At 45.9% G+C, this 19,482-nt stretch overlaps 1 protein-coding gene across 1 annotated transcript in view; it reads left to right on the top strand.

Annotated features, from left to right (window-relative positions):
- The first annotated feature begins 7,893 nt into the window (after positions 1–7,893).
- Positions 7,894–19,482, top strand: part of LOC144142448 (large neutral amino acids transporter small subunit 2) — a 113,543-nt gene continuing 101,954 nt past the window's right edge. The window contains exon 1 of the mRNA XM_077673967.1: positions 7,894–8,425. Within this exon, the coding sequence (XP_077530093.1) occupies positions 8,130–8,425 (296 nt within the window). The 5' untranslated portion in view covers positions 7,894–8,129. The remainder of the gene's footprint in view (positions 8,426–19,482) is intronic.

The raw sequence follows: 19,482 nt of genomic DNA on the forward strand, positions 1-19,482 counted from the left end.
CCGTTGATTGTACTATATATAGCCTTAGCCCCTTGGCTGCCCAAAATTTTACCCAGCTGGGCTAAACTTTTGGGGCACTTGGGGCACTTTCATGCCCCCAAAATTCCGCAAATGGCTGGACTATACCCGGCCACCTTTGCTGCCCCAAAATTTCCCCCATCGGATGGGCTATGGCCTTTGCATTTTGGCTGCCAAAAATTTCCGCTATCGGCTGGAAGATACCCTTGGTGTTTCCTGGGCCCCAAAATTTCCGCCATCACAAGGACTGAAGCCCAAGAACTTTGGCTGGCCCAAACGTTCCGCCATCTGCTGGATTATAGCCTTTGGCAATACCACATTCATCCATAATCGAAATTTTGAATTCGATCGATAAATGAGTGCACAGTTTCGCACTTAACAGCATTTCTGGTATGGGCTGTGCTATAGCTTTGCCCCTTTCACTGCCAAATTTGTGCCATCGGCTGGAATACTATAGCCTTGGAACTTTAGCGAACCCAAATTTTCCACAATCTGATGGGCTCTATTGATTCCTTGGTACTTTCACGTCCCCTTGATTTCTGCCACCGGCTAGAATAAAGACTTAGAACTTTTGCTTGCTTAATATTTCTGCCATCGGCAAGGCCATAGCCTTGACACATTTCCTACCCCAAAATTTCAGTCAAGGGTACAATATAACCTTACAAAATACAATATATCCCACAATGTTTATGATCTTCTCTTCAACCTTCGCATATGCGTGAGTATGCCGGGTGAGGTCCCTAGCAGTTGGTGCAAAGAAATTGTTGTGAATTACAGCTTTCTGTAAGATTATCGCGTTCTGCAATTTGGCACACGTTGCTCCACCACGACAGGAATTGGTACTTTGCCCAAATCATCATCATCATCCATCAGCCTGCTCAGGTCCACTGCAGGGAGAAGGCCTCTCCCATTGACCTCTAACCGCCCTTGTTGTGCGCTACTCGAGTCCACAGTTTACCCCCAAAGTTCCGTATTCCACCCCTCCATTGGGTAATGGCCTTCCCCATCTTCAAGTCCCATCTGATGGTGTCCACTGTTACCATAATTTTCCGCCAGTGTCGGTTCGTCTCATTGCATGACCAGCCCAAGTCCGTTTCTTTCCCTTTATTTGAAGTATATCATCTACCCTAGTTTGTTTCCTGATCCAGGAAACTCGGTTATTGTCCCTAAGTGTTACGCCTAACCCGCCACGGTGGCTCCGTGGCAAAGGCGTTGTGCTGCTGAGCACGATGTCGCGGGTTCGATTCTCGGCCGCGGCGGCCGCTTTTCTGATGGAGGCGAAAAGCAAAAACGCCCGTTCGTACGAGATTTCGGCGCACGTTAAAGATCCCCAGGTGGTCAAAATTAATCCGTAGCCCTCCACTACGGCACGCCTCATCGCCTGCGTTGCGTCGGCGCGTTAAACCCCGCAATCAAATAAATCAGTTAAGTGTTACTCCCATCATTATGCGTTCCATGGGCCGTTGAGCCGACTCAAGTTTGCTTTCGAGTTGTTTAATCAGGTGCCCAGTCTCAGTTCCGTATGTCATCACTGGCAGTATGCACTGGATGTATATTTTTCTTTTGAGGGAGAGAGGTACCTTATTTTGCATTATTTAGGAGTGCTTGCCGAGTGCTTCCAAGCCCATACCTATGCGGCACAGAATTTCTCTTTCATGGTTGTGGTCAGCGCAAACCAGCTGTCCGAGGTAGCTATATTCTTTTCTTTCTTTAGTGTCTCGTTTCCTAAGCTGAAGAGGACACTTTCGGCAAGCTTATTCCTCATTACTTCAGATTTATTCATATTTATTTCAAGCCGTGTTTTCAAGCCGTGCTTGCAGATTTTCTGCAGTCTCGATCAGCAAGACTATGTCGTCCGCAAACGTCAAATGGTTCAAGTATTCTCCGTTTATCCTCAATCCTGTTTGCTCAGGCAAGCTTTCTGAGAACCCCTCCAGACATGCGGTGAATAGTTTTGGCGAGTTGGTATCTCCCTGTCTTACTCCCTTCCTTATCAGAAATTTATCGTTGTGGAGAGTCATCCTGCCCATGCATTCATTACATATGTCTTCTAGAAATCTTATGCAGTTTGTGGGGACCAGGGTTCTTACGGCGGCCTAGCTCGATCCTCGAGATTCGGCCGCAAGGCTAGCTCCGCTAAACACAGCCAGGGACCGCCAACTTGGCGTAGCGGCAGCGAACAGCAAGGAACACAGGACACAGAATTCGCCCGACGTTTATTGGAATGCAATAAGGGACGTCGGGCGCGTTGCTCTCCACCGCCAAGACTACCTTAGCCAGGACGGGAGAAACAGGCGCGAGGGCGGACAAAGGAAGGCCAAAAAGGAGCAAGACGTACTTACGGCTGCTCCCGATGATGGCTCATATCCAAAACAGCCTCTTCCTTCGTCGTCGCCCCGGACCAGGCCGCACGGAACTTCCGGGCAAAACCTGTCACGTGAGGGGTTCGGCAGCGTCCCCCGCCGGCATCCTCCCGCAGCGGGGGAATGCGCGGGCCGAAGGGTCGGTGAGCCGAGAGAGATAGGGAAGATCGCGGACCTCCGCAATTCCCACAAGGTTTTGTCTATTTCCTGGTCTTTTAGTGTGTCTAAAACAGCTACGGTGAATATGAAATCAAACGCTTTCTAGTGATCTATAAATGCCATGTAAAGGGGTTTAGTGTTCTCTGCGGATTTTTCTATCATTTGGTTGACGGCATGGATTGTGAACCATGCTTGAGTACCCTTTCGTAAATCCAGCCTGCCCTCTGCGTTGATGGGAATCCAGGCTGTCACCTATGCGGCTAACAGTTTGTAAGCAACTGAGAGTAGGCAGATGGGTTCGTAATTCTTGAGCTCCTTGGGATTTCCCTCCCTACAGAACCGCTGGCACTTAAAACAGGGGCGACGGTTCGGTATGCGCCGCCGGAAAACACAACGGATGACGCCTGCCCTTGTGAATTCCGAAGTGTGGAGCGGTTAAAAGTCAACATTATGTGCTTTGTGGACATTTCTTATTATCACGCCGCATCGTGATAAGCCTCACTCCCGTCACGCCCTGATTTTTCAAGCATTCAAGCAGATCGGCTTCCGTTGCATTCGTCAGATCTGGATCAGAAATCACACCCTGAGAGCTGTTGAGGCTGCAGTTAGCTATGATTCTGTCCAGATCGGCCATGCGAGATTGGGTCAGTCGGCTTTATGCTTGTTGCTGAATGATGACTTTCACCAGTACTTCACCGGCTCTGAGTTTCTTGGCGCCCAATGACTCGCCAAGGATGCCTTCGAGAAATTTAGTCATCAGGAATACGGACTGCGAGAAAACAGGGTTTGTTAAGGCAGAAAGTTGGGCTAGTTGGTTATCTGACTGCATTTTACTAGCGAAAAAAAGACGCGGACGACAAAGAAGTACACAGGACACTCGCTAGTGTCCTGCGTACTTCTTCTTCGTCTGCGTCTCTTTTTGGCTAGTAAAATGCAAACATGGTTTGATTTTTCAAAAGTGGGCATGGCAGCAGCATTCCTGGCATGACGCTCAACCCTCTTCGCTTCGTGCTGCAGGTTGGGAATTATTCCTGCATTCAGTGTCATCATAGTGATAACCGTTTTCGGGTGCTGCTGCACTGCCCACCACGTTTAACCAGCCTGCTTTTTCCTGTTTGTTCTTTGCCTCTAGATCAGTTAAAATGCGGGGATGTAGAGGCACATCCGGGTCCTACAGAGGAGACGTTGCTGCAACTGTTAGCCGGTCAGGCACAAAAAACTGCCTCAATTGAAGAAACAAGGAGCTCTCAACATGGGCTCGAAGAAAAATTTTTGCGCCAACTCAACGCATAGAAGAGGTTGAAGCCCACCTGTCTGTTTTAACCACCCTGACAAGCAAAGTACAGAGCACTGAGATGTGTATGCTAAAGCGAGACGAACAGATTTCTATGCCTATATCAAAAGTTGACAATGTTTGCAGAACAGCGACCGCAGAAATAAAATATTTATATTTGGGGTAGACGAACCCGCTAAGAAATCTGGCGAGGTACTAACGAACGAATTGAAAAAGATAAATGTTCTAAAGAATACTAGGAGCGGTATTGAACGGTCTCATATATGCTTGCCAACAAAGTTGGGAATAAGTCGCGCCCAGTTTGTCATCAAATCTCTAAATTATTGGGAAAATATTTCTGTATTAAAGAACGAATATAAGCGAAAAGGAACTATGATGTCTATCTGCGAGGGCTTTCCTGGCATGGTACAGAAGATACGATAACATTTTGGGAAAAGCTCGGCGTAAATAAAAGAAAATGGTGCAAGGGTTTACCCGCTATAGGATAAATTGAGCATAGATGACACGCTGTACGGTTTGCACGAAACCAAAAAAAACCGCGTTTTAAACTTCAGACGAAGGCCCACTGACGCCGTGCTCCTGTGTCTGAACCATTAAGAATCCTGAATGTAAATTGCCGAGGTGTCGTGAAGAAAGCAACTGAATTAGAAACACTTCCCCTTTATCATGATCCAGGTTTAATAACATTTACAGAAACATGATTGAATAGCACTGTATTTGACAGAGAAATATTTCTGACTGGTTATATGTGTTAAGGAATGATCGTGGAAGCAAGGCAGGAGGCGTACCTCATCTATTGAAGTCATCAATGACATAAAATAATATATATGTACTTATGCAAAATCAGGATCTCGGAATATTTTATCACGAGGTTTTAACCTGTTTGATATAGAATGGACCACTTTTTGAACCACTAAGCATTGCTTGACGTTGATTTTACTTTTGATGTATTACAAGTTGTTAACAATTACAAAAGGCGCCAGTAAAGTTCCAAATCTGCACTTGATCTCTTCTTTGTTAGTGGGTGTATTAAGGCTTTGGCCAGCTGTGAAGTATATCCTGTTATTTCCGACCATAGTGCTGTGCTAGTCACCCTGGAAAATGGCTCTGTGACGAAGAAACAAAAAGCATCGTGTTTTCGGAATTTTTTTTGCGAGCCGACGATGCATGAATTATAGATTTCCTCCCTTTCAATTTCGACCCTTTTTAAATAGTTCAGCCGATGTGCAAAACCTTCCAGTCTCGTTTAAACATTCGGTAAATGAATGTATTGATCGCTTTGTTCCATGTGTTGTTAAAAAGAAAAAAAAAGAATCCGGTTGTTTTCTCGGGACACGTCGCCTCTCAGAAGTCTGTTGAAAAGATTAAACAAGCATCGCAATATTTGAAATATCACTGGTGTAAACGAAAAAAAAATCGGAGACTGCAACTAAGCTATGAGAGCAAATCTATATTGACAAAGAGCAGCATTATGGCGAATCGTTACCAAACTTCAGTAAAACGTGTCCTGAGAGATTTCGGCGGACCACTTGACCTATATCTAGTGAATGCAATACTTTTCAAGTTGATGGAGCTGTATGTTCATGATGGCAGGGCTATTTCAAGTGTCTTTAATCAGCCACCATTAAGAATAACGTTCTTCCTATGTTTAATGCAGATTATCCGGCTATACCTAACGTTGTTATCAGTGAGCAAGGTATTTTCAACGTGCTTCTTAAACGCAATGTTAAAAAGGAACCCAGACCAGATAACATACGAAACGCATTTATAAAGCGATATGCAGAGTGTATCGCCAGATATCTGTATGCTTTATTTTCAAGATCACTGCATGAAGGCCGAGTTCCGGGGATTGGAGGGCCGGCAGAGTCAAGCCTCTTTATAAGTCTGGTAAAAAGAAACACATCCCCAATCATCGCCCTATTTCATTAACGTCAACTACCAGCAATCTTATGGAGCACATCATAGATACGCACGTCTCCGAGTTTCCTAGTAAGTATAAATCCTAACAAAAGGCTAGCACGAATTCAGAAAAAGGGTATTTAACCTGTACTCAATTAAAAATGGGAAGCAAACTGACGCCATCTTTATGCACTTTGCAAAAGAGTTTGACAAAGTCTCACACAAAAAATTACTTTTTAAGTGACGGAAAACCCGTTAAAATCCGTGCGTCATAAACTGAACAACAGGCTACCTTATCAACCGTAAACAATTTGTTGTTTTTAACGAATGGTGCTCAGACGAGGCAACCGAGTTAAGGCGCGCGTGTTTGAACCACAAAGGAAACCACAATGCTAGACATCAATGACCGTGAACTCACCCTTCGAAGATTTATTTCATAGTGAAAACTTGCGTGATTTGGGCCTGCTGATTTGTCACCAGCTTAGTCACTACCCGACACTCCAATGGAGCAAGGTCACTTACCACCGTGTTCACAAACGTAACTAAAGTATCAGTTTGGCCTTTTGACACTTTTCGGTGCGTTAACACGTTTGAAAGACCACACTTCTGTTGAAAGGGCGCCATTTCACGAACTTAACTCATGCTCTTTTCAGCACTCAAAATTGGTGAGAGGTTGCTAGCTGGGATACTGTACCGGACGGCGACGTCCTTCTTCCTCGCCGGCGGATACGCCATTCATAATTTGTAGAACTGTAGAACTGATGAAATTTGTAGAACTGATTTGTTAAATTGAAATCGTGTTTTATTTTTGTTTTTTTTTTGTTACTTATGATTACATCTGTGTTACGTGGTCCGTCCTCCATGCCTTGTAACGGCTTCCTGCGCCTTTGTCAAGCTGCTCGAGCAGCTTTTAGCCAGGAAGTCGTCCAGATGCTTCTGGGAAAACTGAATAAACTGAATTGAATTGAATTGAATCCATAATTGCGCGCTTGTCTTAAAAAGATAGAACTTTTCAATTTCGGGCAGCAGAAGTCACCGCTGACGATCCGACACCACAGATGGCAGTGGAGACGCGCGATTACACGCCGACAAGGAGGCCTAGCACCAAATCGACACCGCACTCACACGTGGAAACGCAGGGTAGTTTGCGTTGCGGGCAAAATTAGCTAAATTAGTATATTTCCCCGGCCTATTTTTTGAGAGAAAAGTGCAAAAAATGACTCATCAGTGTAGAGATTTCGTTATACATCACGGTTAACCGTCGCAACGCCTTCGTTACCTAGAGGTCGCGAACACATGTGCTTCAACGGGGCTGGCAATGGTAATTACAAAACTTCGTCAAATCCAAGAATTTGTTACATAGAAGTTTGTTACATTCAGGTTTTCCTATATTTCCTGAACCCACGATTTTAATAGTGGTGGCATACGCGAGTAACCACCTTCATGCTGCAATTCTTGCAGGTATTTCTCAAACACAATTTTCTGCTGATCGCTTCCACACAAAACCGTGCGGCGGCAAATTTGCTGGTGTCGACATGGAACACTGTACGAGGTGTTGGAAGAAATTTTTTTAGGAATCGCAGAAAAATTACCAGACCAGCCATGCTAGCGTACATACTACCACTTTAGCTATTTCTAAAAGCTTGTGTTGATCACGGAAAACAAATAAAGCAGTCATGTTTGGCAAATGACAACGTGTACCAGAAAGCAGCCGAATTTCGTTCACTGCCATCTAGGACACCTGCCGATTTTTTCCCCGGCGCATCGCCGACACGGAGACCTGGAGCGTGGGTCCACTAGGGTTCCCTAGGAAACCACAACCACAACTCTTTCTTCCTCCATGACCACAACGGTTCAGATGGCAACGCCGTCTGGTTGCTGTCGATGACAAAAGCCTGCCACCAAGCCTCATCTGGTTTCGTAAAGACTTACAAGGTGGCGCCACGCAATCTGCTTCCGTCCTTCTGTTGCGCCTTCACAAGCGCTTTTTTCTCTCTCTCTCCCTCTCTGCAGTGTTCTCTCTCTCTGCCTCCGCGCCAGCTGTGCGGAGAAGCGGGCACAGAGGGGAAATGCGGCATCGGCGCGTTTCTCTCTCCCTCTTGCGTAACGGAGGCGCTCTGCGAGGAGGTGCCTCCCATGCTTCGCCGGCCGGGCTTCGCGTGCCCGTAGCGTCAAAGCCGCATTCGCGACGTCGTAGTCGAGCGAGGAGCAGCAAGGGGGGTTCTAGCGGCGGGGAAGCAGGAGCCGCACGCACAAGACCGCGGCCAGGGCCGGACAAGCGGAACTCCGATTCAGACCACCGGTGTTGCCGACTACTTCCACATCGGTAGGCCTCTGCAGCGTCGCAGCGAGCCAGTAGAGTATTGCGGGATCCGTCTCAGCGTCGGAGTCTCAACATGGCCGAGGACACGCAGTATTCCGAGGTTCCGCAGAATGAACCCAAGCAGGCGGCGGCCAACCAGCCGGCTGCGGGTGAAAGCGACGTAATCTGCTTGAAGCCCAAGATGAGCCTTCTCAACGGCATCACCGTCATCGTGGGGAGCATCATCGGATCGGGCATCTTCGTGTCGCCTCGTGGTGTCTTGGCGAACACCGGCAGCGTCGGAGCCTCACTCGTGGTGTGGGTGGCTTGCGGTATCTTTTCCATGATCGGAGCCTACTGCTACGCAGAGCTGGGATGCATGATCACAAAGCAAGTACACCTTTCCCTGTCTATGCCCTCGTTTTGCTCTTTTTTTCTTCGTTTTGAACACTGTTTTCATTCAACGTGGTCGTACCACGTTGTCGCCACTTCCGCGAACCTTTTCCTGCCAAGCTGGCTTCCCCGCAGTGGTGACCGACGGCGTGGGCTTCGCGGTATTGCATCACCGCATGCGCCGGGTTTTTTCGTCGTGTGCTTTTCATCGACGCTGTTGCCAAAAGCCACCGAAGCATTTTGAAAAGCTTCAAGACCCACTGTTGACAGTATATCACCCAGCGAAATATCGACGCGATGAGGCTAGAACTGGCCCGGTGGGAGTTCGATGCTGGATCTTGTCAGTCTGTCTTGTCCGTAGCATGTCACAGGCGGCTATTCTAACAAGCATAATCATATATTCAAAGATCATAGGCGTTCTCATTAATTGAACTACATTGAACTAAATTGAACTGTGCGGGTAATCAGTTCTGTTCATCTGCCTTGCATTTCTGCATTCCGAGTTTTACATAAACCTGCCGCAGTTGTTAACAATAACGGGTCAAATTGCGAATCTTGTTGCAACAAACCTGTGAGCCAACGTATGCGCCAGTTCTCTCGAAGGGAGGAAAGTTTGTTTCATTATATTGGGATGGTTAACTATCAGATAAATTTCGGCGATTACAGGCGAAGAAGCCTCCCACCTTATGCGTTAGGAAAATGGCGAGAATATTTGTATCAAATAATCACAAAAACGGGTTCAGATAAGTCACAATAGAGCAGCAGTAGGGTAAAAAGATTAATTAACGTAAACATTCAGGAATCTTAGCATTAAAGATCGAAAATTCGTAAAGGCACATATTTGGGCAATTTTTCTGAGATGTAGTGTGATATTAGGATATATTTTATGGTAATATTAGGGTAGATATTTGGTGGATATTAAATAATGGAAAGAGATCTTTCGGGAAATAAAAATAACTGCGTCTACAAACCCCTAAAATGTACTCACAAAGTGTCCACTCGCGTCGATCTAGGTTTGAGGGGCATTTTAAATCATCAATTCTTTTGCTTTTCCTGATTTGGTGCCACACTGCGTCCGCTTTCCAACGGGATCTATTGTTCTGCTGACAGCGAGTCGTATAGGATGAGCCCATGTTTATACCATTCTAGTCACGCGCCCTTGAAGGAGGGCAGACAGCTCCCAGCCACCACCCATCGTAAAATGAATTGGGAAAGGTCGGAGTTGCCCAATGGCTTGCCCATCAAGGCGTATCGATTTTACCTTCGCGTTCTGAGCCAACGCTATCCATTTTTTGAGCATCTTTCTTCGCAGCACTGCTAAATATACCTTGGACTGACGTGTATTTCTCGCGTTATTGTTTAAACAAGACGCCTTTTGCGGGTGACCAGTTATTCAGTGACCCAAGGGCGCACGTCAAGACAGAACTATCTGTGGGCGATATCGAGTGCGCCGCGTAGGTTCTCATCCATCTTGTCCTCCAAAACATCTAAAGATTACACAGAGTATAGAATGTTTATATCGCGATGTTCCGGGCATGAATTACGTGAAAAACATTATGTATGCGGGCGCCGTATTTCTCAACCTTTTCAATGAGCGTACGAATACTGGTTGCCTTCCGGTAATTAAACTAAAATTACGTAATCACAGAGCTGACCATAAATTCAGGCAAGCATGGCGGCTGAATGATGTTTCGTTGGACCTTCTTTTAACAACCTCTGATCTCCACAAGTGGCGAAGCTTTGCTTAGCAGGTAACATCATATCTTTTGTTCATATAATGAGAAACCGGAAGGTTAAGATACAAAATGTATTTTCAAATAAAAACTAGTTTTTTCACATCCCATCGGCAGAACAAAGTGTTTGAAAAGCCCGCATAAGTGTGACAGACATCGACGCGAAGTCCTAGGATGCAACGGCATCCTAATAACAATATCTTAATACAACCGTTTGGCTTTTAAAGCTTCTCCCGAGATGAGATTGCATCAGCATGATAATGTTTATTCAAACAATACACGAATAAATCGGCGTCTCCAGTCACTTCAAATTCATGTCGTGCTCAACCGAACATGTTCTTCATTTAAGTGGGGCTTTTGCGACCTGGAGCTGCACCGCACTGCAGTACTATAGATTCATTTAAATATATTTTTTCGTTTTTCGCCTCCACAAAAAAAGGCCGCTGCAGCCGGGATCAAACCCCCAGCCTCGTTGTCAACAGCGCAACTCCTTAACCACTGAGCCACTGAGAATGGTCCAAAGGAACAAAGGATCGCACTTCGCCATAAAATCACACCAGCTTGACTCCTCTTGCTGTTCTGCCAGTGACAGATTGCGGCTGAATATTTCTTTGATTTCTTTCTGACATGAACCTACTACCGTGCAGTGAAAGCACAGTAATCAAAATATCCAAAAGTATCGCATTTCTTTTTGAAAAATAAAAAGGTACAATGACAGTGCATATACACCTAGTGCTCATCTATTAAGCAGAACATGCGGATCGTGTGAACAACTACTACGGTTAGTTTATACCGGCTGAAAAATCCATGTAATCAACGTGATAATTATAGCAGGTCCGTGTCATAGCTTAGAGAACAATTAGTACAGTGCCAAGGATATTCTAGCTTAAGTTTGGATACGCGAAGTTAAAAGTGGCAACTGATCCGGAGAACACACAAAGGGTGGACATCACCTGTTACAAAATGGATATCTAGGGACAGAAGCGATGTCAGGAACAGGTGGGGAACAGGGCTGGGGCGAAGCCAGCATTAAGAACATAGCGGGGACAAATGGATCTGGGGCTGCTGCAAGCTTAGAGTAAGTGGGAGCCATTGTCCTGCCTTGGTCAGCTAATGGTAGGGGTTGTTGTTGATGATGATGGTGGTGGTGGTAAAAGGGGACCTGATTATCGTAATAAAGGAGTTGTAGTAGTAGAGAACAAAATTAAAACCTCACTGAACATTCCAGGAACAAGCTCACTGAGAGTGCATTAAAACGACATGGCGTTACTTTGACGAGGTCTAAACCAACGTTGGTCTAAACCACGGAGGCTCAAAATGGTCGAACTCGGTTTTTATAAACACCTTCAACAATTTTTTGACGAAAACGTTTTGTCATATGTGCACCCAACTACCCTCCAGTTGAAGTTCGCCGGAAAACGGTGGGGGCATTTCAGACGACGGCTGCTTCGTGCCGGCGCTGTACGACTTCTGCAAAAGACGCGCGTTTAAAATCTGCGTAGGTAAAAAGCTATAAACGAACACGTGGCTGCGAAAAGCGTGGCGCTTTCTGCGAAACTCGACGCTTCCGCTGCCGCTCGGGTGCGCTCGCAGTAAAAAAAAAAAAAAAAAAAAGCGGGGAAGGCGCGGCTCCAGAACGTGCCTCGAGCGGCCGCCTTGCCTCCGCGGTATCGAGCGCTAGAGCGACCACGTGTTCCGGTCGGGCATGCTTCTTTGGCGCCGGCTGCAATGCAGCCCGTTTATTGCACCAGCCACGAGTCTCAGCTCTGCTGAAAAGCGAATTTAAAATTTCCGATTTGTGTTAAGCTCGAGAGTCGAGACGGTCCTATGGAGAGGAAATTAAGACTAGGGAGTAATAAATCGGTTCCTTTAACTCTAAGGGGGTGTCGGAATTTAGTGCGACCTAGCGGAAACCTGGCGCCTTACTAAAGAAATTGAAAGCTAACTTAGGTCGCCTCAGTGGGCCATGAAACGAATAATATTAGGAATAACACTCAGGGATAGAAAACGAGCTGCCTGGATCAGGGAACAAACTAGAGTAGATGATATCATAGTTCAAATAAAAAAAAAAAAGAAATGAACTTGGGCTGGCCTTGTAGTTAGGCCAAATGACAATCAGTGGACTACCAGGGTGACAGAGTCCACACCGAAAGACGAGTCTAGGAAAAAGGGGAAGGCCAGTTACTCGATAGGGGGACGAAATAAAGAATTTCAGGCGAAGAATGGGCTCGAGAGGCACGGCGGGAGCGTTTGGAGGTCGATGAGAGGGGCCTTCGTCCTTCAGTGGGCCTGGTGGGCCGTTGATGATGAAGGATTCAAAATGGCAATAAAATGTGTGATATGCCCCAACCACCTAAAGGCAGCGTTTAAGAGAATTTCAAATTAATTACAGACACTCTTCCCTACGGCTTGCCCTAAACCCGTTAGACTACAAGTACTTCGTCCAGCGCTTCCAGTTATAATACTTAAACCTTTGCTAAATAAACTGTCTATTCATTATTACCTCACACACAACATGACGAAATAAGTTAGTATCTGTCACTCTATCAGAAAGTGTTTTGATCATAAACACTTCTGACAACCGACCTGCTGACTTCACCAGCTAGGTTGAAATTATATTGATCACCAGCGAATGTGGGACGGCTTCAGAAAGTTGGGCCATTAAAAGCTCATTTCTATGATGCCTACACCCACGTTTTCGTCGTGCAAAAACGTGCTGTCGCAAGCGAAGTCAACGCCGTATTACGGTTAAAAACAGATGGGAGAAGCGGATATTCGAAGACCGCGCCACGAAAACAACGTTTCGCGGCCACGTTGAACATCTGGGCGGCGGGTGCTGCGCACATTACTCCCACGTGGTTCAACTGCACCTTAGGGTCGCAGCCTTTGGGTGCATTTCTTTTTTTGTTCTTGCGTGATTGCGACCCGTGTAAGCCACAGAAGCAGCTGTGATGGGTAATTTTTATTATTCTTTGTTTTCCTTACAATACCCAGGCATCGGTTGAACAAAAACACAGCCAAGTGCACTTTTTGTTACGCTTTGTGTGCGCCATTCCACCTCAACGCTGAGCACAGCAAGCAACGCGCGCATGCTATGTACCGCATTTTGTACAGTGTAAGCAGCCCCTCCCCTATTTTCATACAAACCATGGTTAATAAGAAAAGGCGTGCTTGCATAAAAAGCACGTCCGATATAAAATGTCAGTTTGTTTAGAAATTTAAGTGTAATGTAATCGGGCTGGGCGCTTAGACTCAGTCCAGCCCCTACGACGTCTTTTCAACATCTTGCAAAGACCGGAGATGTTCACTCTGTCATCATTATTCATCCCTAGCCAGAATAGCTGTAAAACTACGAGTAAGGGTGTTGGCACTTTAATACAACGGATGTAATCACTCTGAAGCACCTAATCCCGTCTATGGCACGTTTTTTTTGCAGGATTAGAGAGTAAAGAAATCAAGTGTGCATATTGCAAATTTTCTGAAGGCTGTAGCTTTGATGCCAAGCTATCAACGGTGGGCGGTGTTCCAAGTATACGAAAAATCAGACACAATAAATTATTTTCTTTCATACATTTCAAAACCTTTCCACATATTCGAATAGCGCAAAAAACTGCGATTATCCACAAACGCCAGACAATCGCAGTTTCTTTCGCGCTAAAGCGGTAATATGTATCACGGATACCAACCAAATGCACACTGTGCTAAACCCTTTCCACAGTGGCCGCATAGTCCTACGTTATGGTAATAGGCAAAGAAGAGGGAATACTTCGATGGGGTAAATTTACGTCTGCTCAACAGATTCCAACACAAACCTGGCCTGCAGACACAAAATATGACAGGATGATGCCGTAAAATGTAACACTATGTATGGCCACTTTAAGTTCATTTACGAGGTATCCGTTTCGCCCTGATTTTGGGCTAGCCTTTATACAAGAACAATTCAATACCGCCAAAGTAATGTACGGTTGCGAGAAATAATACGATCTTTGGCCTTCCATAAATGTTAGTCCTGGCTTTGCCTGGTTGCCTGACTCACGTTGTTTAAAACACCACAACACACCTTTCCAGCGCAGAAACGTCGGGAAAGAAACATATAGCAGGTGTGTCAGTTAATTTCTCGGATTTTGGTTCTTTCTCGGCTATACAAAAACAAACTAGGAACAGCAAAGACAAAACAGGCCTAAACGAAGAAAAGCCGACCGTTAGGGGCGCAGTTTTTTCGGAGAGTGGGCGTGAAGGAAGAGCTTAAGGTAATGTAAATCAGCGGGGCTGGTGTGTCCACCGGGCTGCCTGAATACATCCAGGTGGAAACATGAAAGGGAGGTCTAACGCTAACGAGACTTCCCGGTGAGGTTGTACAATGCGTTCATTGTGACTGCAGGAAGTGCGTGCCCCGCCACATCCGGTTTGTCCCCAAAAGCAGCTGTGGCCTGCCTTGATGAGCGCGTCCTATTTAGCGTTCCCCGCGAAAAGCTCCGTGTTCAAAAGGCGAACTCAGCGATGAAAACTGGGGAAGAGAAGCCTCCATTATTTATGGCTGTGTACACATGGCGCCGTACCTGTTCCAAGCGATGCCGCGGCAGCAAGCCGACAAAGTTTTGGCGAGGTGCGAACGGGCTGTCAAGATATTCACAGCTCTCACAGCTCAGAAGTGTTTGGAGGTTATGCAAATTATTTCCTTGCTTCGTGGGCAGTATTCCGTTCCGGATGTGGTTTTAACAGTTTGCAGTAGAATATAAAGCACCATTCGTAACTCTACCAGCAGCAAGCCTTCAGGATTATTTGTATGAAGATTCTAAACGTGTTGCAAAATGTTAACTTGTCGTGTCTGATTCAAGCGCAATCACTGAAACATTGTAAAAACAACGCAGCAAAGCTGACTAGCGCGGGACAGGACTAGCGCTGGACTAGCGCTGGACAGGACAGAAAGACTGTGTCTTTCTTCCTTTGCGTCCCGTCTCTATCTGCGCTGTTTTTACCATGCCTCATTGCTCCAACCAACTAGCCCATATTCAAGCATTGGCAATCATTGATGCGTGCGAGAAAGAGGAGTAAACTTTATTAGGCGAGCATTACTAGGTGCTGATGTCTGGGCACCCGCCTAGTGGGGGGTTTTCTCTAGTCCGGGATACTCCGTCCTGCGCTGGCCACCCGGGGCCCTCTCCACCAATCTATGCTGGGAGAAGAGGTCGGAGTGGTCAGCCGTGCCACCCACTTCTCGTATGCAGGTTGGGGATTAGGCGTAAGGGCGGGGTTTGTTGACACCCCATACCAGATAGTATAGGGTGCCAGGGTGGGGCAGTACTTGCAAGAGGTGGGCTAGAGGGTGGCATACATTGCAAGGAGTAGGGTATTGGGGTGATGAGAGTTTGTACTTTGTCGGAATATTGTAGCTTATGTTCTGGATAGGTATGGGTGGGGCGTTGGATGTTGTTGACGCCCGTGCCGGTAGTGAGCGAGTATGTCGTGTGAAATACATTGTGTGTGAAATTTTTACACTCGTCATGAACGGCCCACTTTTTAAAAATAGATTGCTAAGCAGGCGAAGAGAAACGACGTGATTCGCGGGACTTGCAGGAACAGTTTTTTCTTGTAATAAATAAGGAGTAGATGTGATGGCACTTATCCTTGAGGTTGGAAGAGGGGCGTCGCTTGTCAAACCCGGGCTGTGTGGCTGTATCACATCAAAGCGCCGGTACGGCTTTGAAAGAAACCACCTTGTTTTGCTGTTATGCACATTAGAAAATGTCGCGTAACTCCCGACGAGACCATTATGCTTAGCTGGTGATTTGATATCAGGGTCTGATTCCACTGTTGGAATGCAACCCGTGTGGTACGTTCCACAGCTTTAGTCTACAACCTCGGTCTGAGTGACCTACCCCTAACCTTTATTTTTTCCGAGCTTGATAAGACAGATTTGACCTAGATCAAAGAAGGGAGCAACCCCTGTACTAATTAATAACACTGCATCCTGAAGTTTTCGCCGCACATGTAGCTCGTACCGTACGCTCACAGCTTCCGTCGATAACCTCCATCGGGGTGATCTGACGTTACCTTTACTTCTTCATGCTCGGTGGCAGATATTCGACCTTGATGACAGAATAGAGAGATATTCGTAAGAATTATCAAAACAGCATCATTGCGTCTGTTGCGCGTGTAGCCTATATCAGTCATTCACGTATGTATAGCGAAACGTATACCCCTCGTGAACACAACGGGATCTCTTTCCGAAGCAATGTTCTGAAACATCCTTGCTGTACGATCAGCACTGCTCTGAGAAATCAGCAGCATTTGCAATAACAAAGTTCGGTGGCGCTTCGTAGAAACCTGCCGGAAAAACGAACAACATTCATTATGGTTCCGGTTGTCGGATAGAATCCCCGTGAAAGTGGGGCCATTTGTAAACGTTATACGCTCGAAAATTTCTCTTGCATTTTTTAGACTGCTTGCTAACTCTTTATCTGAAAACACATGCAGATATCCAAGGGAAGAAATTATAGTAGGAAACCCTCGGGGTTTTTTTTTTTTAGTTCGGGCGCCCTTAGCACGACACCCGAATCACATATAGCCTGTGATGTAATGGGATTCGTTTTAGGGGGCTTCAGAAAAAAAATTATATTCGACCCCTTCACTCATACTGTTGGAGTCGTCTGTTAAAGCAATGCCTTGTGTACAGTTCATCACACATCGCTTTAAATGCAGGTCCCCAAGCCTGTTGATGAAACCAGCAGTGTATCTATAAGGACATGACAACGCACCCTCAGACTGTGGGGAAAGACCCCGGCAATCATTTTTTACGATCAGTGTCTCCGCGTCGACAACGCCGAAACGGCTGTATCAGAAATATCAGTGTAACCCAAAGGCCCTGTCTTAAAACGACGTCGCAACATCTTGCAAAAAGCACACGATGTTCGCTCAAAAGCGAATTGAGCACGTTTATGCCATCAAATTAGGCCAAGATTGCGCCATCCCTCTTATGCCGGTTTCATAGTTTTGTGAATGAAGCTCAGCTAGCGAGTACAAAAACCGGGTATCTCGTTTAACCGTTACTAGGTCTTTCAACCGTTAAGTCTGTCGTCTGCTCTTGCGCATCTGGCGTCGTCGCTTAGAAAAGCCGAGGAACCAAACGAAACAAAAGCGTGCGGAGTGCACGCACATGTGCGCCGTCAGCTACGCGTGACGCAAAACCTTATGCGCACTTCTAGCGCTTACGTTTCTTTTTTTTAAATCCTACTTCTATAATGCGCCTGAGAGAATCCACGGACGGACTTCGGTCAGGGCTGTCGTCACTTTTAGAACTAGTGACGTCGGCGTGCTTTGGAGATGACGCTGGGGACAGCAGTTGGTATTTCGCAGATGACATTTTCGCTGGACAGGAACGCTGTGAGGGTGCTTATCTTTAAACACAGTGCAAAAGTTGTGGTGTAAAATGTGGTCATTTGACTAGGTCATCGGCGAAGACCGTGGCTAGCCTGGGGATTACATCTCTTGTAGGGCAGCCGCCATGACTGGGCAGACATTCTCAGCAGGATCACTGCCAGATTGGAGTCGCCCCATAACATACTTATGAATGGTAGTTCAACAGCAATAAGACACATGCTTTGGGGCTAGCTATGTCGGAAGACAGCAAATTGCTTTACACGCACGCCCATGCCTTGTTCGCTTCCACCATCGAAATAAGCGAACGATGACAGATGCGTGTTAAATGAGCTCGTTTGTCCTGTTGTCTTGGGAAACTGCAAGGTACGAGGAAGAAACCAAATTCTTCAGAAAAAAAAACAAGGTACAAGCAATTTCTCATGCTATTTTTAAGCGCGTAATAGCATGTTAAAGTTCTCGACAGCAGAAGACAACTGGGCAGTTTGTAGAGACTATTATAGATAGATAGGTTTTTTTTATTCTAGGTAGGCCTACTGATATATCGTAAAGAAACTTCCAACACATTTTTAAAAGTTTCGCCGGTAGGTCTAACATCTGACCATAAAGTATATTTTAAAAAAGGGTAGCAGCGCGTGTCTTTACGTACAGCTACAGTAGGTAAAACGCTTGTTTATAACAGCGATTGCAACTTCAACTTTTTACATCTGAAAACTGACGACACATAATCTTTACAAACATGTTGGAGACAAAGGGGCGGGCCAGGCCATCAGAACGCCGGAGTAGTTTTCTTCAAATCCCGCTCGGGTGAGGCAGGATAAGGCTGAAATTACGAAAGCTGTATTATAGACCCGTTTTATCGGCTGTAAGCTTGACTTTGCAAAAATGTCTTCGTTTCGTACACGTAGGTGTATTTTGGCAAAATTTCAAGCGGTGCGCGAGGTTCCAATTCAAACACAGCTATTTGATACCGCTGTTTTCAGGCTGACATTTATACGCCGCGACGTGCGCCGCGACCTGTCCTGCTCTATGACGTCATTACCTGAGTTAGAGTCAGTTCACGGCGCCTAACAGGACTACACTTCTCTCCTGATCTCTTCGTTATTTGTTTTCTACTCCCTACATATACCCTCCTACGTCGCACGTGTGCAAACTTGCTTGCGTCCGCAATATTATACCCTAAGCGAGCGACTGCGACTTAAGTTTCCAGGTAATGATGGCGTGTGTATCATTCGGCCGCCTACGTCTGGAAACACGGGAAAAAGAGCAATTAAACGAATTTGAGGAAAGCTATAAACAAATGACGCAAAGGCGCACCACAAAGAACGTGCACTAGTCTTATTATGCTTTTTAAACACAATTTATTGCTCTAGTGATCAACTCGCCCATCTTTATGGAACAACGGGCAAATAGCAGTCATTATCGCTCTTTTCCTGTTGCCGTCTTCTTGGTCGCTCTGATAACAGGAGACTACAAGGAAACCACAGGCAGTATATGGCTAGACTACCCCGCCCTGATTCCTACTGCAGCGCCTAACACTTTAAACAAACAATGGACAAGTCAATATTACTGCTTCGATGAAAATTAAGGCGCTCCGATTGGAAAGTATACTGTCTAAAACAGGTAAAGCTGCGGTGAACACATATTAATGGTGGTTTGATTCGACTCCAAGGAATTGATGCACACACTCACGTGCAAATGCACACGTGCGCGGGCGAACACAAATAAAAAAGCAAACAAAAACAGAGCGATTTTGTGGTCGCCTCGTCTTGTCCTTTGTATTTTTTTTTTGTTCTGTAGTTCAGTTTTAGTACATTTTACCAGCATGATAGCCTAGGCATGCTGCACATCACATTCCTTCCCTCCTTTGCGCTCTTCCTGAATGTGCTTTGTAAATCATCGAAACCATTTTATAGCTGATTTTCCTGTATAATGTGGTAGCTG

Source organism: Haemaphysalis longicornis, unplaced genomic scaffold, assembly GCF_048455015.1.
Source record: "Haemaphysalis longicornis isolate Haplotype H1 unplaced genomic scaffold, Haemaphysalis longicornis Haplotype H1 scaffold_6, whole genome shotgun sequence".
NCBI lineage: Eukaryota > Metazoa > Arthropoda > Arachnida > Ixodida > Ixodidae > Haemaphysalis > Haemaphysalis longicornis.